The 27,977-nt window shown below is 30.8% G+C and overlaps 4 protein-coding genes across 9 annotated transcripts in view; 2 read left to right on the top strand and 2 right to left on the bottom strand.

Annotated features, from left to right (window-relative positions):
- Positions 1-3,764, bottom strand: part of LOC141457719 (polypeptide N-acetylgalactosaminyltransferase 5-like) — a 32,605-nt gene extending 28,841 nt beyond the window's left edge. For 2 of the 3 annotated variants that reach the window (XM_074134942.1, XM_074134943.1), the window contains exons 1-2: positions 3,450-3,762; positions 2,827-3,367 (exon numbers count right to left, since the gene is read on the bottom strand). In XM_074134942.1, coding sequence (XP_073991043.1) covers positions 2,827-3,278 — 452 coding nt within the window. In that variant the 5' untranslated portion in view covers positions 3,279-3,367; positions 3,450-3,762. Of the gene's footprint in view, positions 1-2,826; positions 3,368-3,449 lie in introns of all 3 variants that reach the window. The other variant, XM_074134944.1, reaches the window with a different exon arrangement.
- Positions 3,765-3,967: 203 nt separating this feature from the next.
- LOC141457718 (polypeptide N-acetylgalactosaminyltransferase 3-like) lies at positions 3,968-14,205 on the top strand. Of its 2 annotated transcripts, XM_074134941.1 has the most exons (13): positions 3,968-4,075; positions 4,169-4,245; positions 4,379-4,523; positions 6,945-7,048; positions 7,335-7,515; positions 8,224-8,393; positions 8,465-8,632; positions 8,966-9,176; positions 9,245-9,362; positions 10,075-10,255; positions 10,334-10,476; positions 11,795-12,091; positions 12,169-14,205. In XM_074134941.1, exons 3-13 carry the CDS (start codon positions 4,390-4,392, stop codon positions 12,310-12,312), a joined length of 1,851 nt encoding a protein of 616 aa, XP_073991042.1. In that variant the 5' UTR covers positions 3,968-4,075; positions 4,169-4,245; positions 4,379-4,389; the 3' UTR covers positions 12,313-14,205. The 2 variants fall into 2 exon arrangements, with proteins under 2 accessions (XP_073991042.1, XP_073991041.1); XM_074134940.1 differs by having other exon boundaries at positions 4,019-4,245.
- A 1,662-nt stretch (positions 14,206-15,867) lies between these two features.
- Positions 15,868-21,430, top strand: CstF64 (cleavage stimulation factor subunit 2 CstF64). 2 transcript variants are annotated; one of them, XM_074134951.1, is made up of 11 exons: positions 15,868-16,248; positions 16,356-16,434; positions 16,505-16,674; positions 16,837-16,982; positions 17,059-17,166; positions 17,543-17,897; positions 18,629-18,800; positions 18,961-18,984; positions 19,072-19,112; positions 20,494-20,648; positions 21,148-21,430. In XM_074134951.1, the coding sequence occupies exons 1-11, from the start codon at positions 16,191-16,193 to the stop codon at positions 21,265-21,267; spliced, it is 1,428 nt and encodes a 475-aa protein (XP_073991052.1). In that variant the 5' UTR covers positions 15,868-16,190; the 3' UTR covers positions 21,268-21,430. The 2 variants fall into 2 exon arrangements, with proteins under 2 accessions (XP_073991052.1, XP_073991053.1); XM_074134952.1 differs by lacking the exon at positions 18,961-18,984 and having other exon boundaries at positions 15,874-16,248.
- LOC141457723 (transmembrane protein 104 homolog) lies at positions 21,363-27,976 on the bottom strand. Of its 2 annotated transcripts, none has more exons than XM_074134949.1 (12): positions 27,836-27,976; positions 27,547-27,668; positions 27,355-27,460; positions 27,209-27,284; positions 26,318-26,382; positions 26,098-26,228; positions 25,341-25,425; positions 25,165-25,258; positions 24,894-25,083; positions 24,500-24,728; positions 24,305-24,415; positions 21,363-23,501 (listed from the first exon to the last, which is right to left on the bottom strand). In XM_074134949.1, the coding sequence occupies exons 1-12, from the start codon at positions 27,857-27,859 to the stop codon at positions 23,277-23,279; spliced, it is 1,458 nt and encodes a 485-aa protein (XP_073991050.1). In that variant the 5' UTR covers positions 27,860-27,976; the 3' UTR covers positions 21,363-23,276. The 2 variants fall into 2 exon arrangements, with proteins under 2 accessions (XP_073991050.1, XP_073991051.1); XM_074134950.1 differs by having other exon boundaries at positions 25,341-25,422.
- Position 27,977: the final 1 nt, after the last annotated feature.

Here is a 27,977-nt window from a genome sequence, read left to right as displayed (position 1 = left end):
GTAACAGAACATATGCTAAAAACGTTTTGCTGGAAACTTTAACAAAAGAATCGCTGAGGTATACCTCGCTAAGAGAAATACTTAATGTACAAATTTTTCTTTCATAAAGCCAAAACATTCATTTAAAAAATGTCAACTATAATTTGAAAATTTATCTTTCGATAGAAAATTTATCTTTTTTAAAAATAATTTGAAATAAATCTAAAATAAAATGAATGACGAAACAAGTGCGCATAATGTAGGTAAAGTTACACGCTCTCCAACACAAGAAAGGTATGAATTAGAAATAACAAATTTAGCACTCGACCATATCGAGTTTAACTTTCCTCTTCCTATACATTAACTACTTTCGGTAAATTAATTGAAGTACATAACATTTTGTCGTAGTAAAATTAATTTAGAATTTGGGACGGATTAGTTTTAATGAATTAGACCGTACTATCACAGAAGTGGAAATACTGCACAAGGAGAAGTCCCGATTCGAGGATTCACATAGGTGTCCTTGTACTTTCACTACCTAAGGAGCCTTTACAGTTCAGTGATAGGTAATGATTTCTACAGAGAGAGAACATTACCCGCAAGAGGCTCTGTTCTCACTAAATTTATAATGATGTTTAAGGACAATAAATGGAGTTACTTTGAAAACCCTTTCTGAATTCACACTTTTGGACACGCCATTTAAAGTCAAAATGGCAGCAACACATTTACCCTCCCTTTATTGTACAGGAGAAAGAAGCCTATTCCACACCTCCCTCCAAGAATTTTTTTGAATCAATTTTTTCTCAAATAATGCTACAAAGAAAAGTTGTAGGTGACATAAGTACAAAGTACTTATATAAAGTTTACGAGTACTTGTGGAGCTATTGTTTACTCCCAAAAAGCCAAAAAAAAATCGGTTTTATAAAGTGACGAGAAATTTTGATCGCTAAATAAGAGAGCTACTAATTCAAGATATAAACTTCCAGCTTTCTGCATTTTTTTTTTTGAGATTTTTGTTCAGTCACCATTTTTTCGTAAACATACAACTTAAAAACACAATTTCACTAATCAGACTCCTCTTGCGACTAATAGGAGTCGAGGAAAAGAATTGCAATATAGGAATTAGAGTGACACTCAGGTAATGAGACTCAATTGGTTAATTAGAATTTTTTTTTTTTTGCACCATGAAAGTAAATAAAGTAAAAACAAAAGAATAAATTTCATACAATTTTTGAATGACGAAACCCATAATATACACATGCCACAAAAAAAATATTAATAAACGTAGTTGGTAATGAATCATCTATAGTCAATTAGGAACAAACCGGAATTATAAACCAAACGCCCTTGGAAGTGCAAGAGAAAATGCGTTAATAAAAAAATAAGTCAAAAATTAACTCAAATCTACCAGTATTTGGCGAAATTACTTTTTTTCGCAATAATAAATATCATAAATTATAATTATTTTAAATAGTAAACTTAACACCTTTTTATTTATGATGATTAATTATCATATCGAATCTTTTATTTTTTTTTGCAAAAATAAAAAAAAGGAGAAAAGGGTACCCGCACGTTTTTGTCCTAATGCAAATGTGACATTTCTATAGGCATTTTATCCAAAAAATAGTTTTATTATACTAACTTCAATTGGTTCTCTCACATGTCAAACCATTACAAGTCTCACTCAAATTAAACATTCATTTTCGTAAACAAGAACTTACGAACAATACCTGATAACCAATCAATTTCATTAATTGAACATTTTTATAAAACTTACTTGAAGCTTAAAAGCAAATAAACAGGAGCAATAATTTATGTTTAATGACATAGCCGAATCTCAACAGAAAATAATTAAAAATTTGCTTATTAACTACTTTTCAGACTCGGTCTTGAAATGGGTAACGTTTAATAAACGAATTTCGCTCATCTAACCATAGACGAAAGCATTACAATTTGTAAGGGCAGGGAATTTTTCTTGGATCATCCTAAATAAGTAATGCTTGAAAAAATTGTATATGCAAATGCAATTTATGTTCATCTTGATTGGTGGAGCCTATTGTGAAAGTGTTTAATTCCTACTTTCTACGGTACCGCTTGTGGCTTACACATCCTACCATGCACTACTTTCCTTTCTTAGCTTCAGTAATATCTATTTAAAAAACGTTAACTATTAATTACCGTAAAGTTAGAGTTAACAAATACACAAATACTTTTGTCCGAATTTTGATTCCTCATCTATTCAGATTTACAAATATCAATAAGTGATCCTTCTCTGTCGGCAAGGAACAATTTTTTTTCTTTTTTTAAAAACTTCCCTTTCTCAGACAGTCTTCTTTCACTAACAATAACTTCTTCTACGTTCAATGTAGCTTACAGCAAGTTTGTCTTCAATTTTAACAATTTCGGATGATGCGGGAGCCAACAGAACTTATTTTAAAGAGAATGAAGTTATAGTGAACTACCTTATTGTTTAAAAGTTATACCGAACAACTGATTCATCTTTGTTAAAAATAAAATTTTAGATTTATGTAGAAACAAAGAAGATAATGTAAAAAAAAGTCGTAAGGGCTCTGACCTTTCAAAAATCAAAGTATGGTCTCGTTAACTCAAATATGAAGCTTATTAATTCGGTTAGAAAATTAACCAAAATAAGAGAGATTTCGAAAGTGTTCAATATAAGTTACATGCATTATGAAGCAAATATAACGGTATAAATATAATTTTCTTAATTTGAATAACGAAATTAAAATTAATATATGTTTCTATAAATATGTTAATATTTTAGAGAAATTATTGTGATTTCTACAGAAAAAGTCGAAGAATTAAACATTTATTTTTAACACTTACCCATCTTGTCTTATATCGGCAAGCGAACGATTCAAAGAAATCATATCACTGGCGATCAGATTGAACTGATTAAGTTTAAATTTTTCTTTCATCAATTTTTGTTTCTCTGGCGGTACTTGAACAGCTTTCCCCATTTCTCCAGGCCGATTAGGAACCTCTGGTACTACAGGTGCTGGTCTCCATCTTTTCAATGTATTTTTATCATAAGTAAGCTCTCTTTTATTTGTGTCATGAAAATGTTCATATACAGCGCCTCTACCTTTATTAACATTGTTCAATTCCTGCTTTATTTGTTCATCTTCTTTAGGACCTTTACCTCCTGTACAACCCCAGCCGTTTCCAATCACACAATCGGAAGTTACTGTGAGAGACACTACACCAATCATTACCCATACTAACGAAGTTAACATTATCACTTTTAGAGTATGAAATCGCACTTTTGAACGAAACATATTTAGCCAGAGGTTATTTACATTATAGGAGGTATGACACGTCAAATTAAACGAAAGAATTTGCGGTGAAGTCGTTTATAATCAGGAATCTGAAATTTAAATAAAGGGCCAGCAAGTTATTTGACACAAAAGAGGTATAAAAATATAAAAGTGTAAAGGAATTGTACAAACCTGGAAGAAGGCAAATAGATTATTATTATCACACATTATTCACTACTGTTAAAATAATCTGACCTTAGGATTCACTTATCACATCACACAAAATTAATAACAGTTCACCCTGTACATAGTAAGTAGATGACATACTGGACTAATAGAAAGAATTTGTTTCCGACAAGTTTTATTCAATAGATAAGTTTGCACTACGTAGAACGTGGCATTGTTTCTAAATAACAATTGACGGCAAAATTAGACGATCAGCGTCCTACTTGATCACTTCTGCTACCTCTCTACCGTCTCCCTTCTACTCTTACTGTATGAAAATCTTGACATTCCACCTCTACAATTTACAGTGCAGCCAACTATTAAAATATTTTATTGAATGTGCTTACCTCTTTTAAAATAGCATTCTATAAATAATATTATTTATCATATTCTGTGAAATTCGTAAAGTAATTAGTTTTATGACTTAAATTTGTAATTTAATAACAATCGATATCTTACTTAGCTTGCTAAGAATCACAATGAATGAACATGCTTTAAAAAACACACCTGTTGGTATCGGTATGACATATAAACAAGAACTTGTGTAACATGGCAATCGAAACGGCTCTAGAGCCTGCTGGCATATATTCTTAGTTAGTATTTGTACTTGAAGGCACTAGGCAACATTCGTATTAAATGACACTGGTTGTAAACATGCTAATGTTATACGCTTTATTATTTTTTAGGATTAATTATAGTTAAAATTGATTTCTTAAGGGTTTACTTACTAAATATATTCATAGTGATTGCTTTTATGAATCCAGTGAGTGTTATTTATTTTTAATTTCCTTATTTTTTTCTAAACCTTTGATAAAAATTAGAATTCTGATTTTTTTTTCAATAAACTATAATGAAAATACGAAGTGAAGCATGGTTTGATTGTACTTGCGTTTCAGATGGTAAAAAAATGTCCAGAAGAATGATTAGAAAGTTATGGCCTTTTCTGTTTCTACTTATTTGTGTATTAATTCTCTTAATAGTGGAACTAAATAGAGTAAATCTCAGTTCGGAGACTTTACAAGACGATCGGGCATCTGTTAGGTAAGTCTTGTTTTATATAAAAATTACCCAAAATGGGCAGAAGCAATTTTGAAAAGAATAGCGCTAGCGACATTTCCTTGCAGTTTTATATTAATTAACATTACATTTAATACTGTTCTTTGTCTAATCAGAAGGGTATTATGCAATAAGCTGATTTGTCTTTGAAAGTACATGAGAAGTAATCACTTTCGCTAGTATCTATTCATTTTTTCTTTGACAATATATTTTTTAAGATATACTTTAAATAGTATATATACCATTATTTATTATATATATTTATATTTATAAAGAGCGTCAATATCTGAGGTCTTCGGCACCCTGAGCTTTTTTAAATTCACTGTAGCCTCCGGTCAGTGTTTTCTCATTACAGTCAAAAATAGTTTATTATTTGAATATTTAGTTTAAATAGTTTTATTATTCATTAGGCATAAGTTTAAATTCCTTTTTTATTAAATTTAATAAATAGAAACATTGGTAAAGTGTTGGTGTAATTCTGGTTAACCTTGGAATGGAACGTTGACACTTGAATTGTACTGCCGGCTGGTAGTCAATTTAAAGAAACTCTCAGGCACCTTTGAAAAATTGTTAGCACTTGTTGAATTTTAGCAAAATAATTTCTCTCTTAGGTATTGTTTTACGTTGATCTCGCTTGACTATATTATGATATTCTGCTTAATAGGAAGTTTTATTACAGCTTCCCATTTTAATGCTATATTTAGGGAAGAAAAAAAAAGAAGGTTTTATAAAAGAAAAAACTTCTTTATACTTTTTTTTTTTAAATGTTATAAACCACAAAATTTATTCCGCTAAGAGGTTCTTCAGCTTTAAGTATTAGTTTAATTTATTTTTTGCGTACGTAATTAATTCAGATATGAGTGCTCATGACTTTTAAATGACATTTTGCAGGGAAGCTTTACACATTCTCCCCAAGAACTGCTATTTTTCTGAGAAAATTTTTTTAAATAAAAGTTGTAGATCTAAATGCGTGCAATAAGCACATAATGTGAACAGAAAATAGCTGTAGCTCTTTTCAAGAAAATTAAAAGAAAAACTCGATTCAGTAAAGTGATGCTTGAGGTTGGCTTATTTTGTTCGACAACTTACGAGTATATCGGGTCTGGTTTTTGGTGGTCCAAGGTTGAATGGTATCATTTTTTCGGAATAGCAAATTTGAACTTTCTGTTTTCCGTTTTTGAGTTATGCTTATTACAAACTCATACGTCCAACCCAATTGGTGGGACTCCTGTCTCATCGAAAATCAATACCAGATGCTTGGAATGTTTAAATAATGTTTAAAAATATGTAATTATAATTGTAATAATATTAAAGTCTTAGTCCTATTGGCATATTGGTCGATGCAAAAACAAAATTACATAGAAGAGAAATTGTAGGAAGTGTTCTCGCCATATTTCAAAAATTCGCTTCTATGGTCCTTATTAGAAAACTAGATGCTTGAACATTTTTTAAAAGTGATTTATGTATTTTATTACTTAATTATTTACCATATATAAAGACTATTTTCAAGATATCTTTTTCCAGTAAGCTAATGAATGAACTCTGAGATAAAACAAGACTAAAATTGCACTCAGTTCATTGCATTCTTCAGTTTAATGGAGTTTTAATTGTAGCATCACCTGGTATTGAATTTAACATGAGTTGGATTGTTCCAGTTTCCTCTCTTTTGTACTCTTGTTGTTGAGTGAATAAACAATTAAATCTTCCACGGAAAAACATTATTTTTTCTCTTTGTTTCGTTATTTACATTTTTTATATATACATATGTGTAAGTTCAACAATTTAAAACTTTAAGAACATTCAGTGCTCTTCACAGATTTGTCAAAATTGCGTAAACACTTATTTATCCATCAGATGGCAAAACTGCATATTTGAATTATATCTTTAGAGAAGAGAAAAATCTCGTGTTTTATCTATCAAAATCTTTATAATCTCTATTTTTTTTTATTTTTGAATAATTATTATTTATTACTATTTGGACGTTAGAAAGATTTTTCAGAATAAAAAACCTGTTATAATTTTGAATTTTTAAGTTTACTGTTTTAAGAGCGGTGTTACGGTCCTTACATGTTTTTTTTTCTAAAGATCCTGTAAACTAAGTTTGCATTCTTACTGAAAAAATTTAGTACTGTAACTTCGTTAATGTTTACTCAGAAGATTGAAAATTGCTTCAAATTTTAAACAGCACATTATTATCTGTAACTGACAATACTTGACAAAAATATATAAAACGGATGGAATTAACATAAATTTTAGTGCTAGGGGATTGTTGCATTCATACACATTGTATGCGAGAGCAGACAATATCTGTGTATCAAGAAATGAATTTATTTAAATCACAATTACTATGATTAGAAAAGTAGCTAATAATGTAAATTTTTTTAACTTATTTTAATTTTAACGTAGATTGTCTTGGGATCAAAAAGAATATGTTGATTCAAGAGGTGTACATGTTGTAGTTGGGCATTACATGGGAGATTCTGTTAGCGCAAATCGGAATCTTACTGATGGTAAATATGTTATACTTTTTTTTACAAAATGCTGCTTAATATGCACATCAATGTGTTTACTATGGTTTTTCACTCTCATGTCTAAATTAGAGCAGTTACGTGTAACATTACTTTTTAGACAGCTGTTCTTTGTACATTGAAGAACTGTGAACGTGCTGAGATATACTTTTTTAACTTTATTAAAACTGTCCAGAAGGACAATTGTATAAGGGTTTTTATATTAATAAACATGATTTTATTTTTGTAATCATTTGAAATACAAAAATTTAATTTATTTATATTTTAGAAATAATAAATGGCAATAACTTCTCACCTATACCTAACGAAGGGAAGGATGGAATGCCTGTTATTCTACCTCCGCATCTACTTCCTAAAATGATGCAACTTTATCCAATTAATTATTTCAACTTGTTGGCCAGTGATCGTATACCATTGAATAGAACATTACTTGACGTCAGGAAGAAAAAGTAATTTACATTTTATGTTTATAAGTTTTGGAATAATATTTTATATTATTTTTCTCGGATGTGATAGTGTGATTGCTTTAAAAAAATAATATTTTAAATGATCCAGCATTTTCGTAATCATTGAAAGATTCTCTCAAATAATCATTTATTGGATATTATTCCAATTGGGAAAATCAACACTCATTCTCATGGATGTGGCCGAAATTACCTTACTGCCAGATATATTATATATTCCTTCTTAAATAGCCTCCTTGATACCACAGTATTTATCAAACTTGCATACGAGTTGCAGCATTGAGTGAGGACGTTCTGCGCCCTCAATAACCCCGTCTATTGGGAATCCAGCTCAGAATTCCTGCAAGAACTCTTTACAATTTTCTCAAGCTTACGATAAAAATTAAATTAAGCTCTATTTATAATTTATAAAATCCTAGTTAACTGAAAAGATGAAAGTACCATTATCTTTTCATAAAACTTTTTTTTGCGTAGTTTAGAGGAAAATTTTCTGGTTTTAAAGATTTTTTTAAACATCTTTAAGAAATTGCAATAAAACTAACTCCTATATTCTTCTACATATTTAACTTAAATATTGTTAATTCGATTTGTATTTTGCATTATTATTTGTGTTTTATAAGAAAGGATATTCAGGTTTTCTAGCATTTTTGTTAAAATGCTATTTATTTCTTTAATCTGTCTTACACCTTATAGATGCCGTGGTAAATACACAGACATAATAGGTTTGCCCAAAACTAGTGTGATAATAGTTTTCCACAATGAAGCATGGTCAACATTATTACGCACAGTATGGAGTGTAATAAATAGGTCGCCGCGTAATCTACTACAGGAAATAATTTTAGTGGACGATGCAAGCACTAGGAGTAAGTAGATCATTATGTGTAATGATGTAAACCAATTCTGGAGTTCATTACATGTGTATTTTGCATTTTAGAATTCCTTGGAAAGGAATTAGACGACTATGTAAAATCATTACCTATAACTACACGAGTTTTGAGAACTGGTAAACGAGTAGGACTAATAAAGGCAAGATTACAAGGTGCCAATGAAGCTAAAGGACATATACTTACATTTCTGGATGCTCATTGTGAATGTACCATTGGTAATTAGATAAATATTTTAATTTTTTAAACCTGATGAAAACGTGATTTATTAATAGCAATTTTCACTATTTGTATCATTGAAAAATACGACTGTGGCGGTTTTAGTGAGTAAATTATAGAATCTATCAAGTAGTTTTAAAAATTATTGCCATAAAATGTTCTATAGAATTGTAGAAAAATTAGTGTACAACGTTGTACAATGGTCCAGGAGGCTGTGAAAAAGGTTATCTTATTAAAAAACTACGTTAACCAATTATAATGAACGGATAAGCTTTAGACAGCAGAAAATCATACTTACTTTTATTTTCATTTGAATTGAACCTTTTTCTTAGGTTGGCTGGAAGCATTAGTTATTCGTGTAGCAGAAGACCGCACAAGAGTTGTTTGTCCAGTTATTGATATCATATCAGATGATACTTTTGCTTATATAAGAAGTTTTGAACTGCATTGGGGAGCCTTTAATTGGGACTTACACTTCAGGTGGTATACAATATCTGATGACGAATTAAAGAAGAGGAAAAAAGATATTACTGACCCTTTTAGGTGAGTTTAAGTTACTTTTTTAAAGATTGATTAAATTGTTTAATTGCATAAAAAAAAATTCTTTTCAGGACACCAACTATGGCTGGAGGACTTTTTGCAATGGATAAAAATTATTTTTTTGAAATTGGTGCTTATGATGATAAAATGGAAGTTTGGGGTGGTGAAAATCTAGAAATTTCCTTTAGGGTAAGTTGTTTCTAGTTATTTTAACTGTAAATATCTCACAAATTGAATTTGAGGGTATTACTGTCACCTAATTAGAAATTTTCCTACAGAAAATAATTAAGTAATTAGGGTTAGACAAAAACCTTAAATTAATTTCCATAACGTTTTGATAAGTCCCATTCTTTCTGGTCGTAGAATGACTGCAAGTAGATTCCAGGGTGAAAGCGCGATTTTGGCTTTCCGCATGAAATGGAAGTTATTGCTATTTTCCAGCTAGAAAATAGTCGACCTCACGTTGCAATAATTTGTCAAACCTTTCTACAACAAGAATCGGTAGAAATTTTGATATTGCTAGTTTCCTCTCTCGGATTAAACCAAATAAACATGTTGGATAAAAAATGAGTCAGATTTTAAAATATTTTTCCCAATTAGCGAACTATTTACAAGAACTGCTGAGATGTCATCACCCATGCCCATTCTTATTAGAGAAAGTATTGCTATCCAAACTGAGGTTACGCGTTGTTTTTCTACTGGAATTGTAACCGTTTTGTTTACCTTCTCTGAAATCATTTTCTTCTAGTTTAATTTTAATAAATTGTGAAAGTGTCAAACTTTTACTGCTTCTGAGTGGTGGATTTTTTTTTTCGCTATTGTACAAAGACTGTTTATATTAACGGTTTGTTTAGATGATTTAGTTCTTAACAAAAAATAATATAAAACATTTCTACTCAAGGTTTGGCAATGTGGAGGTAGTATTGAAATAGCGCCATGCTCTCATGTTGGCCATCTGTTCAGGAAGTCTTCACCATATTCATTTCCTGGTGGTGTATCTGAAGTGATTAATAGTAACTTAGCACGTCTCGCTCTTGTCTGGATGGACGATTGGAAAGATTTTTTTTTCAAATTTAATTCAGGTAACTTACTTTGTTGCTTTTTTGTTTTTTTGTTTAATTCATATTTAGCAATTTGCTATTTAGTGATTTTGTTTTCAGGTGCAGACAGGTTGCGAGATAAGCAAGCCATCAAATCCAGACTTAAGTTAAGAAAGCAGTTAGGATGTAAAAGTTTCAAGTGGTATTTGAACAATGTGTGGCCGCAGCATTTTTTTCCAATGGATGGTCGTTTTTTTGGAAAGGTGGAATATTGTGTTTTTATTTTAACTTAATAATTTGTTTTAGTATTTAGGGTCTTCAAAACGCTGTGAAAAATGTATCTAGGTAAGATTTTATATGCTAAATAACTGGGAAAGAACAAACAGTAGTATCGAGGAAGAAACCAATCTGTTGGAGAATATACCTTTGATTGAGTGGAGAGATTCATTTAACTTGGCACCAAAATAAACTCCAGCAAAACTATGCAGGAGGAAATTAAAAGTAGAATTCTTCTAGACAGCAAATATTTTACGGTTTTCATAATATCTGAAGAACAGGAATCTTTCCTAATAATAATAAAAAAGGATCGCTCAGAACTCTTCAACCGTAACGAACTATAGGAAGAACTCCATCTAATTAAAATGAGAGCTAAAGTGCTTATCTTCTTAAACATCTCCCCTGCAATAGAATACGGCTAAGCTTTTCTTAAAGTTTAGGTTGGCAGCAATGCTTGGATCATGTTTCATTTCACCAGACGCAAAATAAATGAACGATATAAGACAAAATTACCGTGAAAGTAGCTCGCAACAGAAAAAGCCTACATTGATTGTATGAAAGAATCCAAGATATTCCAGAATTAGAATTTCAGAAACCCTACAAATGGGTGCGTAAATAATAAACAAAGGTTAATTAAATTTGTTAATTTTTAAGTCGCAATTTTTGTTGACGTATTTCGGTCAAACTTGAGTGCTGGAAGCTACAACAGTATCTACCATAACTGAATATCAAGTCTGCCACTTTTCGTTTTTAGATGTTATCTTCATCCAATACAGTTCTCGCGATTTTTTGTAATGTACTTATTTCAGTTGCGAATCAATCTTGCAAGTAATTTGAAATGATTTCCTTCGTACCAAGCACCTTTCCAAAATGCAATTCGTTGATCTAATTCCAGATAAAAGCTTTTACATTGTTATAAAAAAGGCAAGACGGCAGACGAGTTTTACTAAAGCCAGTAATAATACCTACGTGTTTGTATATATTTAATAAATAATAAACACATAAAATATTGTATAAGAAGAATCGCAAAAAAAAAGTAAAATCAAATAAAAAAATAATAATATGGCTTACGTTTGGACTTATTTTTTATTTTTTGGAATGTATGAAAATAGTAAACTTACAGGATTCACCAAACAGCAAAAAGTAACTGGGGCAAACACCACAAATAATAAAGAAATTTTGTTTTTATTGCTATTTCAAATAAAATAATAAGGTATCGTGACAATATTTTGGAAATGTGCCAGTCAACATGGTGAGAATGTGATGAGAATTCTTCAGCAGATTGGGTTAAATTAAATGTTTTAGATAAAGAACGTAGAACGCGGTGAATGTTTGGAAAAACCAACTGGAAAAGGAAGTCTGAGTCAACCCATGGGTCCTGCGACATTAGTTGCTTGTGTCCGTAAGCCAACACTCACGCAAATGTTCGTAACTACGTTGGCAACGTCTTCTGCTAATGACACTGAAGGGCCTATAGCTACTGATGAATCTGTGTGCCTGGATGCTAATGAGAAAGGTGAACCAACAGATGGAATGATGATAAGAGTAAAAGTAATGGCATGCAGTCAAGGACTTAGACAAATTTGGAAATATGATTCTAAGGTAAGCATCTTTTTGATATTAGGTTACTGACTAAAAGTATTAACAGATCTATTTTACAAAATGTAACTGTTTTTCAGTCTAAAAGTGTTCGACACAATAAAACTGGGTTATGCCTAGATTTGCCAGTTGATGGAAGCCTAGAAAGAGGATTAGTGTTAAATTCTTGTAATATTAATAGTACTTCTCAAGAATGGATGTTTGAAGCAGTTCCTTGGAGGTGATTTTTAATGTTTTTTTCGGGATTTATTTTTCATCACACATTATTCATTAAATAGCCCTTGCTCTCTTAGCGTATAGTTGACCCCAAATACTTATTTATTTATTGACTTCTTTTGTGACATTCTGCAGTACGCACCAGTATTTTTAGTTGATTAGGATTAAGCAAGAAATATTCTCATTTCCTGCCATCCAGAAGTAAGCTATGAATTTAATCTTCTCTTTGGCTGATAAATTTAGAGACAGAAAAAAAAAAAAATCCAGAAGTTGGCCATTTAGAGGCACGTGGAAGAAATTTCGTAAAACTCTGATGTTGACGGGAAGTTAATCAATGTTGTACAATGAATTAGTTTAGAATTATTAGTGCAAAATATCAATAAATAAATATGAGGTGTAAAGGTTCTATTTAATTCGCTACTTTTTATTATTTGCTAAATGTATCAACTTTCTAGGATCTTAATTTTTTTCTGAACACATATTTTGAAAATAACAAAGTTGTGGGTTGTGAAAATGAAGAACTGTCTGCAAGCTACCTCTTTTACGATTTAGTAGGTTTAAATCTTCACTACTACTTTAGGGGAGCTTACTTTTTTGTTTAGAAGTAGAATGCTTATTTTACTGATAAAGAAAAGATGAGATAGACAAAAGTTACCTCTACCTCTCTAGATGCTTTACACCCTAACTTTTATACCCCGTCAACAATTCTTTAAGGTAATATCTCAATGTTGAACTTGTAGACCGATCTGTAATGAAAGATTTATGGAGTCGGTTGCCAAAACAGCTATTTTGTTCAATACTAATGTATTCATATTAGCAATCATAACTCTTCTTTATTACTTCCTCTGTAAATTTTGTCTGTAAGAACTGTATTTTTTATAAATTCTCCTTCACGATCTCGTTTAGCTTTTCATTCAAATAATCTGTGATAATATTACGTTCCTTTCTTTCTCCATATGGTGTTTTGATATTATTTTTTATGTTCTTTATTCTTAGTTTTTTTTAACTTTTTTATTTATTCTCTTCTTAGTATCTTTAGAGAATAGCGTTTAGTTTGTAACTCTAGTCGAAGTGCAATTTAAGATAATAAAATTTATATAGAATTATATAAATTTACTAAGTTTAAATTATAATGATTTAAGTAACTGTTTTTTATATTTTGTGAAGAATGACTTTGTGTTAAACTAATTCCTTAAAAAGAAGATATTAATAAATATTGTTTTAAAATCTTCATTTGTATTAGATAGTTATTGAAGATTTCTAAATCAATAGAATTATATTAGTGTGTGAGATAGAGGTATTAATTTTCTATTACTTAAAAGGAGTTTGCAGCTTCAAATGAAAATATTGTTTTTATGTTTATCACCATCTCAGAAAGAAAGAAAATAATTTAAGAATGTTTAATACTTTCCCAACTCTCACAGTGGCTTTAAAAACAGTGTCTAATAGTAATTTTCCTTTACGTTTGTTAATAAAATAAAGGAATATAACATTCAAATGAATAGTCTGAGTAAAAGATGTGATGACTGTTTCAAAACTTCATCTGAAATAATTAATTTGAACAAAAATATTGTAATTTTTAAAGTAGTAATTTGATTATATTGTAAATAAATTCAAGAAAATTTACAAAAATATAAAGTTAAAAGGAAAGTAAAGTAATTATTTTTTTAGGCGGGCTTTACGTCTAGCTACCTACAAAAATATATTTGGATCTTAAATTAATTAAAATTAAATAGCTCATCATAGGAGATAAATTATCTGTGATTTTATAAATTCTTCCGTCCAATTGTTCTAACTTTTTACTTTTGTATGAAACTTTGTGTAGTTGACTAACATAAGAATAATATAGTTTGTAAATTGTAATTTAAAATAAAACAAAGTGTCTACGTGTTTTTTTTTAATGTTGTCACCAGTTTACATTTTGAGGAGCTCCTCAATTCAGCATGAGCTGCATTATATAAATCCTGAATTAAAAAAAAAAAATTGCTTTCTTTTTCAGGTTCTAATTAACACAGATTTCTTTAAAACTTTTAATTTATGTAAATGAAAATTGCTTAAAGGATTAATCTGTATTCATTATGATAAAAGAGTTCTTACTAGAGGAGCATGGTTTTTCTAAAACCTACCTTTGTAATTGGAAAAATACTCCTACTGATAGCCCTACACATTTGTTCTATGTAGTGAGTATAAGTTTTCAGACTGGTTGTGGCTGTTATTGAAAAAATCGTCAAAAAATGAAAAATTAGTTCAGAACAGGTTTGATGTGTAATGACTGAATAAAACTATTTGCGAAACCTCTGGCAAAAAACCGAACGAAAACTTAAATTTGAAGTTCCTGGCATTTGGTTTTGAGTTACGCTAGTTTTTTTTTTTGTCACTCGGGGAACCACTAAAATTTAAAATCTACACGATTGCAGTTCTTTTAGGAGATAGTACGCAACATTTTGGACTTTTTCTAGCCGTTCTTGCACTGAATCCGAGGCAGTAAGAACTAATGCATTGCCATAATATTTTCTCTTTTCATGTTCATTTTGCGGTGGTATAAAATACAGATAAATATTTTGTAAATAGTAATCATGGCATTGAAGATATTTTGTCATTAAACTCCAGTGATTGTTTCCAGTGATCAGCTTCTCTCCTTCAGTTAGTTGATCCAGTCAAGAACTTACTTAATGTGGTTAGGTCCGCAGTGCTGAATATTAACTTTGATTTTATCCGTCGTAGCACGCATATTTCTTGTATTCTTGGCTGGAATTTCATCCATCATGAGAGGTAGATTAATCAGTTTAGTGTAGAGATTTCAACTTCATTTAAGATCATTTCGCCCAAGACTTACACAGCAAGTGCACACCTTAATTGGACGCAAAGCCTACCTGAAAAAATAGACATTACTTGACTTTTTTTAGTGGTTTTAAAAAGTATTTTGTCCATAGTAGGGCCTGGATTAATTCGAGAATTAATAGTACTGTAGAGCTACTTGCAAACCGTTGTATTATAAAGATTTCTAGATTTAGATGGGTGATCTCATACTTTTTCTCTGTTAGTTTTAGCCAGCGTTAAAGAAAGCTAAATCTGTTTGATATCCATGTTTGAATATTAATATGCAGATGATATTAGAAATTGGACACACCTAAATCACGCAACACTGCTGTTATAAAATATCATTATTAGAGGTCAGTTCCTTTTACAACTTATTTTGTTGTAAAAATAAGTATATCCACCATTCATCTAAAATTGTACTGTTTAAAGTGTTTGAATTATTGAAATTCATACATAGGTTTTATTGAGGCATATAATTTTATTAATTTATTAAAGAAATCTGGATGAACTGTTACAGCAAACTGCAGATAATTTTAATAATAAAATATTTAATTTACTTGTACGCTCCTTCAACTAAGGTCAAAAATTCTTTTCTTAAAATTTTTTAGTGTTTTTAAAACACGCCACTAGGTAGCATAGACGTGCACTTTTTAAATTTGCAATGTTTCCTTTCACTTATTTTTGTATTTGACTTGAATTTTTTTAAATTTATTTTTAAACAGTAGTTCACCTTATTTTATTCAGATGAAATTTAATAAGTTAGAATATGGAAGTAAAGAATCTAAGCATGTGATACTAATAAATTTGTTATTTACTCTTCAGCAATTTTATATTCAATAGATTCTTTAAAAAATGTAGCGGCGGCTTTAGTACAGTGCCGTTGGGAAAGCATAATATAATAAGTGTTAAATCTAAACCTGGATTTGTACATTCGTGGTTCTTGACTGGGAAGTTCCAACGTATACTTAACCGTAAACCGTAAACATATACTATAATAACCTGCGGCACTGTTATAAAAGATTTGTGGCATCTCTGCGAAGAGTGTGTAGTATATATAAAGTAATAGATGTCTGACAAAATGGGCGACGTCAATATTATTGATAAATCTATGAGATCGGTGTTTGGTTCGTATACTGATAATATTTATAAACAAGTTTTTAAATCGTATATATAACATTTATGTAAGTTCAATTTACTTATGTCACTAAGAAAACATTACTTTAATTTTCAGTGGGCAATATACCTTACGAAGCAACGGAAGAAAAATTGAAGGATATTTTTAACGAAGTGGGACCGGTTCTTTCTTTCAAGTAAACAGAAAATTTTGGTCATGCCTACTACTTCTTTTACTCGTAAACCTAATGATATCTTACTATTTAGGTTAGTGTACGACAGAGAAACTGGAAAGCCTAAAGGATATGGATTTTGTGAATATAAAGATCAAGAAACTGCATTAAGCGCTATGAGAAATTTAAATGGCTATGAAATAGGAGGCAGGTCTTTAAGAGTTGATAATGCTTGTACTGAAAAATCCAGACTTGAAATGCAGAGTAAGCGGCTTTATATCAGTGGACTTAAACATAATTTCTTTTCATATTTTGCTACTTTTTGGTCCGAAATGTATCAATAAAACATCGGCTTGTGCAATGAACTCAAGCGATGTGAATAATTTCCAGTATAATTCTTTGATTTAAACAGTACTTAACATCTAGGTTTATTGGCTGGTCCGCCCGTTGATAACACCTATGGAGAAGCTGTTGACTCCGATAAAGCTCCTGAGGCCATCAGCAAGGCTGTAGCATCGTTACCTCCCGAACAGATGTTTGAACTAATGAAGCAGATGAAATTGTGCATTCAGGTATATAATATTACGCTACTCAAGGAGTAAATATTTTAGGATAAACACAAATTATAAATTTTCTTGTTTGTTTCAGAACAATCCTGCTGAAGGGAAAGCAATGCTTCTTCAAAATCCACAGCTTGCGTATGCACTTCTTCAGGCACAAGTTGTAATGAGGATAGTTGATCCTCAAGTGGCTATTGTAAGAAAAACATAGCATCACAGTTTTTAAATATTTATTTTATCATTTGTAAGATATTTCTTCACTTTAAAATAGCAATCATTTTTGTTGAAATCTTAAAGCGGTTGGCGTTAATCGTGTGACAGTAAATAATAGACAGCAGAAAATATTTGTTAAGCCGCATTAGTTTTTTTAAAAAAAGATTTCCTTAACAATGTGAATCTCTTTCAGTTATAAACACAATTCTTTTATTTTTTATTTTTTTAATATAGCACTAAATTACTGAATGCTGATCAAAAATTATAAGTTTGATGAAGATGTTAACGATAACGAGGTATGTCGTAAGGGAATTTAGTTTTCTTTTTTACTCGGTGATGGTAATTATTATTTTTTTTAGACGATGCTCCATAAATCGAATCCCCAAGTACCTCCATTGGCAATACCGGAAAATTCCACTGGGCCTACCCAAGGTGTACCGCCTCCTGTGTCAGGGGTACCTCCACCTAGACAGCCGCCTCCACCAGTGGTAACTGCTTCAATGCCAGGACCAATAATGGCTGCACTTCCCCCACAAGTAAGAAATGCTCAAACAATGCAAGAAGAATGGCCTCAACCAGTTAGCGCAACTCTAGCTCCAGCAGCACCAGGACCACCACCGCCAGGTCCTACCCCACCGCAACCTGTTATTGCAGGACCAGCAGTAACTGTTGCGAATGTGCGTCCAACTCAGCCTTTGCCCCCACAATTTCATGGTGAGTTTTAGAAAGATTAAAGTAAACACTCATGAAAATAATTTTTTTACACCATAGATTTATGACTTTTTCAGTCAATAAGGTTTTATCTTTCTTAAATGACTTTTCCGGTTAAAGTTTTTTACTTCAACTGCCCTTTTGACGGTCATTGTCCACAGAGAGATGTATTTTTAGTGGTTAACTTGCATTACTCTCACTGTCCATAGTTGGCAAGCAAGGCTTCTGGTTAAGTCTATTAGGAATGGTTGCAACATGCTGAAATTAATAGCGACCATTCTTCTAGCTAACTAGGTCAGTTGAGGGTTTCTCCCCCACTTTTGCCATATCTGTTCTGCTGCAGCCACCGCTTGATTAAAAATCAGCCTGAAAGACTTCCATATATTCATAACAGACTTACGGCGGCTGCAATCAGACTAGGGGCGGCATCTTCTTGCTTATTGTTTTTTGCTCAGTTTTTTGCGTTTCAGCTTAACGAAACGCTTTTTCTTTAAGGTTTGTAGACTCATAAAATAGGTAGAACAATCATTTTAATAAGGATTAAACATTTTACCAACAGTCTAAGTGGAGAGTTGCATATCAAATGCCTCTGTATCACATTGGCTATGAACGTAATTGTACAATTAAAAGCTAACTAACATTGAGGAAAAGTTTAAAGTTTGATGAAATATTGTTAAATTCGAGCATTTCAGTAAGATCAAGTTATGTAAGGTTTATTATTAATTTTTTTTTAGGGCAAGATTTGGATATGAGATCACTTGATCCTCGAAGTGCAACACGGGTAACACAACCTCCACCTCCTCCACAGCCTCAAGCACAAGATCAAGATCTTAGGATACCACCAATGGTGCCTCCACCAAGTCAGCCTCCTACAATGGCGCAAATGCCCCAATTTCCCCAAGAACAGTAAGTTCTATTCCGAATTAATTGAGTTAATATTAAGGTTTAAAAATAATATCATGTTATTTCAGTAGTTACTAGTAGAAAATTTTTTAATAATTTATTTAGTTCTTTTCAAGGGTTATTATTGTATTATTTTATGTTTTTTTTTTATTGCACTCTTAAGAATTGGAGAAAAACTTTTGGAAAGGTTGGTTTTCTTATTTAACCTTACAAGAATTGATGGATTTAATCACTTTAAATTAAGTTGTTTGTAAATATAAAAATGTTGTTTCAGTGCCGTCCGAGATCCAAGATATCAAAGGGATCCCAGATCAGGTAATTAGCAAGGATTATTTTTTATTTATTTATTTCTTATAAGCTCTTTATGGTTCCAAAGTATTTATATGTTTTTTTGCAAGGATTTTACAATGCATGTAAATATATTAGCATAATATGCCAAAATATAAGTAAATAGTGTTATTTGTCTAGAATTATCTATATATTATTATATTTATTAGTTATTCATTTATAATGAAGGATCTTAGCTTCAATGAACCCTACACATAATACACAATGTCATAAATCTTATCTGTACTGTCAAATACAAAACAAACATAATATCAAAGTTCATTGAAAGGAAATATTTTAATGTATACTGATCGCATAGAGGTCTGTACATATGGCAGTGAAAGAAGAAATGTTCCATATTTTCCGATCTATATCTATTACACAAACCACACATCACACCGCCATCCAAACAATACTTATTATCTTTATAAAATATTCTAATTACATTTTTATTAGAGAGATGAAGTTGCCTTTAATATTAATTTTTGTTATCGATAAATTTGATTTTAGATATGGCTCTCCATCGCCCCAATAGGCTGAATGTTACTGTAGCGAGAATTCAATACATTTTCAACTGCTAAACTGTACCAATGGTTTGACCATTTCTCAGTCAAATTTTTGTAAATATTTTGCACCAACTGACGGTTAGTTGTATTCCACAATTCTTCAGAACCAATAGGACACAGCAGGTTTTTAATTTGTTACACCCAGTTGTACCTAGTGTATTTGTTAAAGCCACACTCACATAGTTTATCAAAACAATTGCGGGGATACCTTCTTGAACTCATATGTAACAACTTGACCCATCAGGAAATTGTTCTTTTAAAAATAACAACTTTAAGAGGTTTTCAGCCTGTTTCTATTAACCATAAGGCGTATTACGCAGCCATAATAGCAAGGTTTCCTCTATGGGGCGATAGAGGAAATTCTTTCAGACTTGACGGTAGCGCAATTAGATGGTAGGTAGTTTAATTGCCGCTTGAAATTTACATCACCCAGTTACGTAGATATCTAAACTGTCAAGAAAAGATTATTATTAGTATGCAATTTTTAGGTATGAAGATGAAATTAGCATTGTCATATATGGAGTAAGAGATGGCCATTATATGTGCCCTCTACGGATTTTTTAAAAAATTGATATTCTAAATGTGTAGATGCATTAAATTCTGCCAAGAAGCATAATAATGAGTACCACAAAAACTTAGTTTTTTCTCTTTAATGTCTTCCCTTCTTAGCATTACATTTTATATATAGTCATAGTAGAAGAAATTGATTGTAAAGTAATTTGCCCCGCCCAACAAGCTGGTATTCTTCCTTCGTTAGTCGTAAACTGTTTATTTTACTGTATTCAATTTCTTGATGTTTTCAGCATCAACTGTAACTAATATGGGAACAAGAGCAGGGTTGGCTCCCGCAGCACCTACCCATCCTACTCCTGCTCCACGCCCTGTAGCTCCCCCTGCGCCTGCGGCAGCAGCAGGTGGTCTGGGTTCACTTCCGTCAGGTGCTTCAGATCAAGAAAAGGTAATGCATTTTGTTCCAGTTTTTAATTGATCCTCAAAATTATAAATTTCTGTAAGGTTAAATGAATATTCATTACTCCTTAAAATAATATTGAATTTCAATGGGGTTCACATCGATTACAGAACCATGTAAGGAGAAGAATAGATAGAGCTATGGTAAACTTAAATTAACAATAAATATATAATTACACTTAAGTAAAAACTACAGATTACACAATATACAAAACTAGATTTGTATTTACGCTAAATATTATTACCAAGCTAAATGATTGATGACTAAACGAATTTTAGTAATTTAGGATGATGGTAGCGTTAGAGTAGCATTAGTTGTGAAATAGGTTACGTTTAATAAGTAGCTTTGATTGGTAGATCTGCTAGATGTTCTGTTTTTCTCGTGGATCTTATTGAAAAAGATCAATCCGACCTATTCCTTTATAGTAATCTATTCAATTCTTGTGTTCTCTGTTTACTTATTTTATTTGTTTTATTATCCATTTCAGGCTGCCCTAATAATGCAGGTTTTACAGTTGTCAGACGAACAAATAGCCATGTTACCGCCTGAACAAAGAAAAAGTATACTTGTGTTGAAGGAACAAATTGCTAAAAGTACGCAACGGTAAAAATAAAAGCAACTGTGTTACTCTAATTTAAAAGCACCTTTATTCAAGTATTTTAAGTATTTAAAAAAATAAAGGAGTTCAATAAATACAATATATCTGAAAATAAAGTTTTATTTGTGTATTTCTTTTGAGCATTAATAAAGCACTTTTTAAAACAAGAGAAGTTCTCATTAAGATTTAAGTTATATACTTTTATGAACCTTTTTAAATGGTATTACTTACAGTAATACATACATATAGATATATATTTTATATCGACTCATATATTTACTATAATAACATTCTTAATTATTAAAAATATACAAAATAATAAACTAACTATATATCTAAAATATGACTACATTCCGAACGTAAAGTTCACTCTAAACAAACTAAAAACATTTTTAAATTAAAAAAAAAAAAATTCCAGTCTTAAGAAAGTAAAGTGGTACTTTTTATAAATATTATATTTATTAATTTATTTGCTCCTAAGTTCACCCTCAGTATATTTCTTAATATAAGGGCAGTTGATTTTTTTTTTGGAAGAAATTTATATTCCTTAAATTTAACCAGATTATAGTTCTCAAAAACGAAAATTGAACATCAAGGCCACTTCAGTTATTGACTACAAGAACATTGCACAAACCATTTCAAGCCACATTATCTTGTGTACTTTTTATAGATTGAGAAGCTGTTGATACACGTACCATTAACGTTTTGGATGACAATAGAAAATAGTTTATTGGATTCTAAATTCTGAACTTCTGAAAGTCATTAGAACCTTATTTCTTAAATCCATCAAATTATTTATATATATATATATATATATATATATAAAAAAATCAGAGTTTGTAAATTTTAAAGTAATACATCTATAATTTATAAAAGTACATAAGTAGATGGTTTATAAATAATGTGATAAAAATGTAATAATAAGCGTCTTAATAACGCTCTAAGGGTAAACATTCTAAAATTTTGATTTTTACATTGAAGAAGTGTAAGTTGTCTTGTATCGCAAAATGCAAAAATTTTTATTTATAATATTTTGTTTTAAAATTATAAAATGAAAATCGCTCAGAAAAAAAAAAACATTGCTCAAATGAACGCTAATTTCTTCAAAAAGTTGGCTAATACTCCATGTTTACTCCATACCACTAACTACTACTTACTTACAGTAGTAATCTTACTAACAGAAGTAAAAGTAGGTATTTAAAGAAGTTATCAGTCCAACGGCCATATCTTAGTCTTATGAATTTTTAACATAGATTTTTTTTTTTTTATAAAAGACACATTTTTTTTATTTTATTGTTGTGCTATCACTTTTTGATTAAACTGAATAATTTATATATGTACACATACATTATAATAATTTTATATATGTATGTAAAAGAATTGTCTAAAGTCAGAAATTCACCTTTTGTTAGAAGGACCACCCACAAAATCATTAAAATAAATCATAAATGAAACCTAAACTAAGATTAAATGTGAGAATCTATGAGAGCAACGATGATATACGCAAACATTTATAGGCTCGTTAAACTGGCCCAGAACTCTCAAAAAAAAAAAAATTATAAATGATTTGTTACATTATCGAAAAATTTAATTTACGTTTTGTAAATCTTTTTTGATGAAATTAGATCGATTTTAAATAAATGTTAATCTTTTTTTCTTTTTTTTTTTTGTAATAAATTTGATCAATCTTCCTAATATATTAATGTTTTTTATTAAACGGCATGATCCGCAACAAATAAACAAATGAAATTTATATATATACATATACATGGAAATCCCAAAATACACGAGATAATCGCAGAAATAAATTTGGCACCACATTATTCATTGGTTTTCAAGACAACTGATCAAGCTTTATCGGCTTAAACATATTTTTCTCTTTCTTTTATAATTATGTTCGACCAGACATCACCTATAAGATTTGGTAAATATCTGGGAATTAAAACTAGAAAGTCAATAACACCATTAACAAAATATATAATAAATAATTAACATATATTTATAAATACTTAAATCCATTAAAAAATACCTCTGTTGTGCACAATGTCATAAGTAACTAAAATTATAGAAACAGCAGCCCATCCAATAACTAAAAGTGGCCATATAAATGACTTAAAAGGAGTTGAATAAAAATTTGGAACGGTTATTAATAATTCTGGAATTGATTTTCTGGCAAACATTACTAAAGTAGCCGGAATTACATATTGTATTATTACCCCAGCAAATGATCCAGTCACTCCAACCTATATAAAAAAAAATGTATCATTCTGCTGCAGAAAGTCCATATTTTTATAGTAATTAATAAAATATATTAAATGAGAATTCTGGAATTAATCTCAAAAACAAGGCATTTCTTTTCTTTTTTCTTTTAAGAGCACCCTTTAATGAACGTTACGCACGAATATTTATCTCCTAAAAATATGCCCTTAGAATGTATGGGAAATGCACTCTAATCAAATAGATATATGACAGTGCAGAAAGATAGAAAGAAAGACATTAGGTGCGAGACCGAAAAGCCAAGATCTTAAATTATTTAGAATTAATATACCACCGCAGTTGTCGCAGTTGAAGTGGGTAAGAGAACAAAGATGGAAAGAAAAGATAAGCTTTTACAGAGCCTGTTTAGCCGGCTAATAAGTTTTTTTTATTGGGAAATGAGAACGGTACCGACCCGGTGATGGAAACTCCATGGGTATCAGAAAACTGAAGGATCTCTCCCTGAGTAGATACAACGGATGTCTGGTGCTAGGGAATGGTTATCTCATTCTGCCGTCACTCTGATCGTGGAATTTTATTAGTCTGATTGTTTACCAGAATTTGAGGAATTACTAAATCAGCCCTCCTTAGAACACCCCTAATTTTTTAGTTTGGGATCCATCTTCGGATGGAGAGGGCATTGCGGGGAGGGATGGATGGGAGTGAATATACCTAACTACCGGTGCCCATCTCTTCCAAGAATTTACTTGCAAGCCTGGTTCCCTTGATCTAAAGGTGAATGGTCTTAAAATTTGTAAATAACCAAATATTCAAACATATGTGTACTAACCAGAGCTTCTATATTTTCAGTCGACATGGCAATAAATATAGGAGGAATTACAGCCAATAAGGGTAATATGAAGAGATGTAGAATCCTCCATTCGTATGGTGCAAACATTGCCTAAAAATAACCTTTAGTAAATTTTGTTTCCAACGATAAAAATTGTTAATTTTAAATAATAAATCTGAAAAAAAGATAAAATACCTGCAAATTGCTCCTAAGTGTAACAGCTATAATAGGGAAGCTGGCCGTCAACGTAAATACAGGGAAAAGTGCCAGAAAATATGAAACTAATTCATCAAAAGCAGTATAATTAGAACCATCCGGCACAAAATTCAAAGTATAAAGATCTAATACGTTAGGAAACGCAAAAACAGCCGTTAAAGCTAATATTAGATAAAACAACAAAATGACCATGTAATCAAGTGCCAATCTGAAATTTAAATAAACATTATCAGTTAATCAGGTAAAGAATAAAAGAAAGTGTTCAATATTTTTCTTTTAAATTTAAATTCCGGAGTAAGCATCCCTCCAAAATTTGCTTAGTATTTTTATCAAACAAATAAAAACCCACCGAATACGATTTTAAAAAACTTACTTCGAGAACAGTCTTGATTTATCTTTAATTGGCATTATTAAAGATGGTAATGAATGGTGGCACATGAAGGAATACACACACGAGCCTAAAAGTGTTGGCAGACCAGATGCTATTTCCATTTTTGGTTTTCCATGTTCTAAAGCTGGGTTCAGTAATCGATGTATACCAAGACCAATCATTAAGGAAAAAGCTGAAAGTCATTAATATTTTAATTAAAGCACAAATAATAATACATAAATTAAAATTTTAATAAAAAAAAAATTATAATTACCCAGCCATCGTGATCCAGATGTAAAAAACTGCAAATATTTGGTTTTTTGCACATTAAAGAATACATACGGTCCAAACAGTATAAGAAACAAACCCTTTAAAAAAATTTACGAACTTTTAAAAGTTAGGTATTAAAAAAAAAAAAAAGTCAAGAAAAAATAAGGTAACAAAATTTACCAAATATAATTTATACATTGTTCTTCTGGTAAAATTGTAACTTTCCCAGCATAAATGTTCATCAGTTACATTAGTTTTAGTGCTGCTTTAAGAAAAAAAATATACACATATAAAACTATTTAAGGCAAATTCTATTTAAATTAATTTATGTTTACCACAGGACTTATAGTATTCGAAAAACGTCTAACAGTGTGTAATAATAAATGCTTCTGGTCACTTCAGAAAGCTCTACGCTTCAACCAGCTATCTTGGGAAGCCTAGATAATATTGTGTAAGACCATAATAAGGACGGTTATAATTAATCTATGGTAGCAAACTTGGACGCTAACTCGAGAGGATGAGCGACTATGCAATGTTTGGGAAAAGGAATGTCGTGAGGAAAATATTTTCCCCGATAAGACAGGATGTAATGTAGTGAATGAGGTCGAATCAGAAGTTAAAAGAACTATGCGGTGAACAAGATCTGGTAGGAGTAGTGAAACGAGGTAGGTTCAAGTGGTTTGATCACCTAGAAAGAATGGAGCAGGAAAGAATACCGAGAAAGATTTTGCTATACTGCTATACCCTCTCACGTAGCACAAATCCTATCATATCGGCCACTGTTAAGATAGACATCTATGCAAAACGTTTGAAGTTCATTCAAAGTAGAGAAAGACGAGATTTCTAGACCTGCGCGCAACATAAGAGAATTCCCATATATGAGAAAAAAAAGTTAACAATAAGCAAATACATATTTAAAAGTATAAGGTTGACATACCAAGAAGTGTCCACAATTGTTTTGGCAACAGCAGCAGAATAAATAGTCAGATCACCATAAAGATATAAACATAAACAAATGTAAAAAATGTACTGACCAGATTTACTATAAAGAGTTGTCGCCATTTCACTCTAAAAGTAATACAAATAAATGTATGTAAATTAGTGAACACAGAAATAATACAGATATGACTAAGCGAAAATAATTTTTGGTAACATACCATTTCAACTTTAATATCAAGTGTAAAAAATTTTTGAGGCTCACTTGGAAAATTTTGTAAATACTCTGAAAAATAAAAACAAATTTAGAGTCATCACAAAACCTGGTTGTTTATGTTTCTATTACTGAAATTGTAGCCTAGGCCTGTGCCTAAGCCTCACAGACTAATTTTAAGATGCAGGAGAAGAGACTTTTGTAAAGAACTATCACATGAGAACGCATAGTTAAAGTGATAATGAGCTAATTATACAAACTACTATGGACACACGAGACGTTAATTTGTTTCACGGATGGTTTCAGTCAGACAGCACTGATCATAAAGGAGCACGTGATTGGAAAGCAAGTGAGTTTACTGAAGTATGTCCACCCCTTCCTTGATCACGGAACTGAGATTTAGCAGAAGTTTTGGCGATTCTTGAGTGTGGTCTTACAAGAGATCATTAGAATTCAACAGATAAAGGTTAGTAATTTTCTCCAACTGTCAGGCTGCCACATTAAATCTTACATTCGTGAGTTGCTATACATGAGCATATTTTGTCCAAGATAAATATGTCATAAATAGACAGAATTCAGATTCGAATGAAATTCTTCTTCCGAGTTTTATTTGAGTTACTTCTGTTGAAATAAATATTTCGATTATACTCATTGGTTGGTGCAATGCTGTGTACTCAACAACAAAGGATTTTAATGGATAATCCTGCCACTTGATTTTCAAATGGCCTGATAATCTAATTACAACTTTTCAATAGGCAATTTTTTTTTATGGAGTCAAAAACATTGTATAATTGAGTGTGAAGTTAATTCAATTATCTCTTGCGTATCAAGTATTAATTATTACGATTATGCCAGTTAACATATAAATACTGTCATGTAATAAGGCTTAAAACAGTACCAGTAGGTAACATCAAGGAATCCTCGTTGGGTTCACTAACATCTTCGTCGTCTGTGCTTACAGGTGCTGCTGAAGCCTAAAAAAGTGAATTTAACACTATCGCTTCTAAGAATAAAATAAAAACATAAAAAAATATTAATACCAACCAGTTGAAAATAACGACTTATCCTTTTCATTCTTTCGACTTTTTGCCATTGAATAATAGCATTTGATATGGCCATAGATTCAATTACAAATGTAGCAGTAATATAGCTATTTAATATGACATTGAAAAGAAAACATTAATATAATTTACATTCCTATAAAGGGAAAAGTTTGTATAAATATGCTTTACTTACCTAACCAAGGCCAGAAATACAATGAGGACACTGCTGAAGAGCCATCCTGCTTCAGTAAAAGCTTTTGGGAGAGTCAAGGCTCCAGTTCCCACAATTAAATTGAAAATATACAAAAGAGCAGTCTACAAATAAAGTTCCATATTGTTAGTGACCATAGATTCAAATGTAACTGAAGTTATTTTAATGTAACATTAATTTTTAATGTTTTAACATAAATGAAACAACAATAAAATGCAAATCATTCGGAAAATATATGAATAAGTAAATTAAAGTTTTATTTAAGACTTACACACGACGAATACTGGTCATCCATTGCAACAAAAGAAATTTTATATAATTGATACTAAATGAACATATTTAATATTTCCTCGCAATTTCGTACAATACCAAATTAACATCTATAATCCTTTTCTTTAACTAATTTTTAGTTT

This window comes from Rhodnius prolixus, unplaced genomic scaffold, assembly GCF_049639745.1.
Source record: "Rhodnius prolixus isolate KJV_2025 unplaced genomic scaffold, Rpr scaffold_5, whole genome shotgun sequence".
NCBI lineage: Eukaryota > Metazoa > Arthropoda > Insecta > Hemiptera > Reduviidae > Rhodnius > Rhodnius prolixus.
Note: the sequence above shows the minus strand (reverse complement) of the source record. Positions and strands in the feature narration are given on the sequence as shown.

Bases quoted from the DNA above. Each gene is read 5' to 3' on its own strand.
- LOC141457718 (XM_074134941.1), top strand. From the start codon at position 4,390: ATGTCCAGAAGAATGATTAGAAAGTTATGGCCTTTTCTGTTTCTACTT. The intron at 7,049-7,334 runs GTAAATATGTTA...TTTATATTTTAG, and splicing joins AAATCGGAATCTTACTGATG to AAATAATAAATGGCAATAAC. The intron at 8,394-8,464 runs GTAAGTAGATCA...TTTGCATTTTAG, and splicing joins GGACGATGCAAGCACTAGGA to AATTCCTTGGAAAGGAATTA.
- CstF64 (XM_074134951.1), top strand. From the start codon at position 16,191: ATGTCTGACAAAATGGGCGACGTCAATATTATTGATAAATCTATGAGA. The intron at 16,435-16,504 runs GTAAACAGAAAA...CTTACTATTTAG, and splicing joins GGACCGGTTCTTTCTTTCAA to GTTAGTGTACGACAGAGAAA. The intron at 17,167-17,542 runs GTAAGAAAAACA...TATTTTTTTTAG, and splicing joins TTGATCCTCAAGTGGCTATT to ACGATGCTCCATAAATCGAA.
- LOC141457723 (XM_074134949.1), bottom strand. From the start codon at position 27,859: ATGGATGACCAGTATTCGTCGTGT. The intron at 25,426-26,097 runs GTATGTCAACCT...TTTTTCTTAAAG, and splicing joins ACAATTGTGGACACTTCTTG to CAGCACTAAAACTAATGTAA. The intron at 25,084-25,164 runs GTAATTATAATT...AATGACTTTCAG, and splicing joins ATCTGGATCACGATGGCTGG to CTTTTTCCTTAATGATTGGT.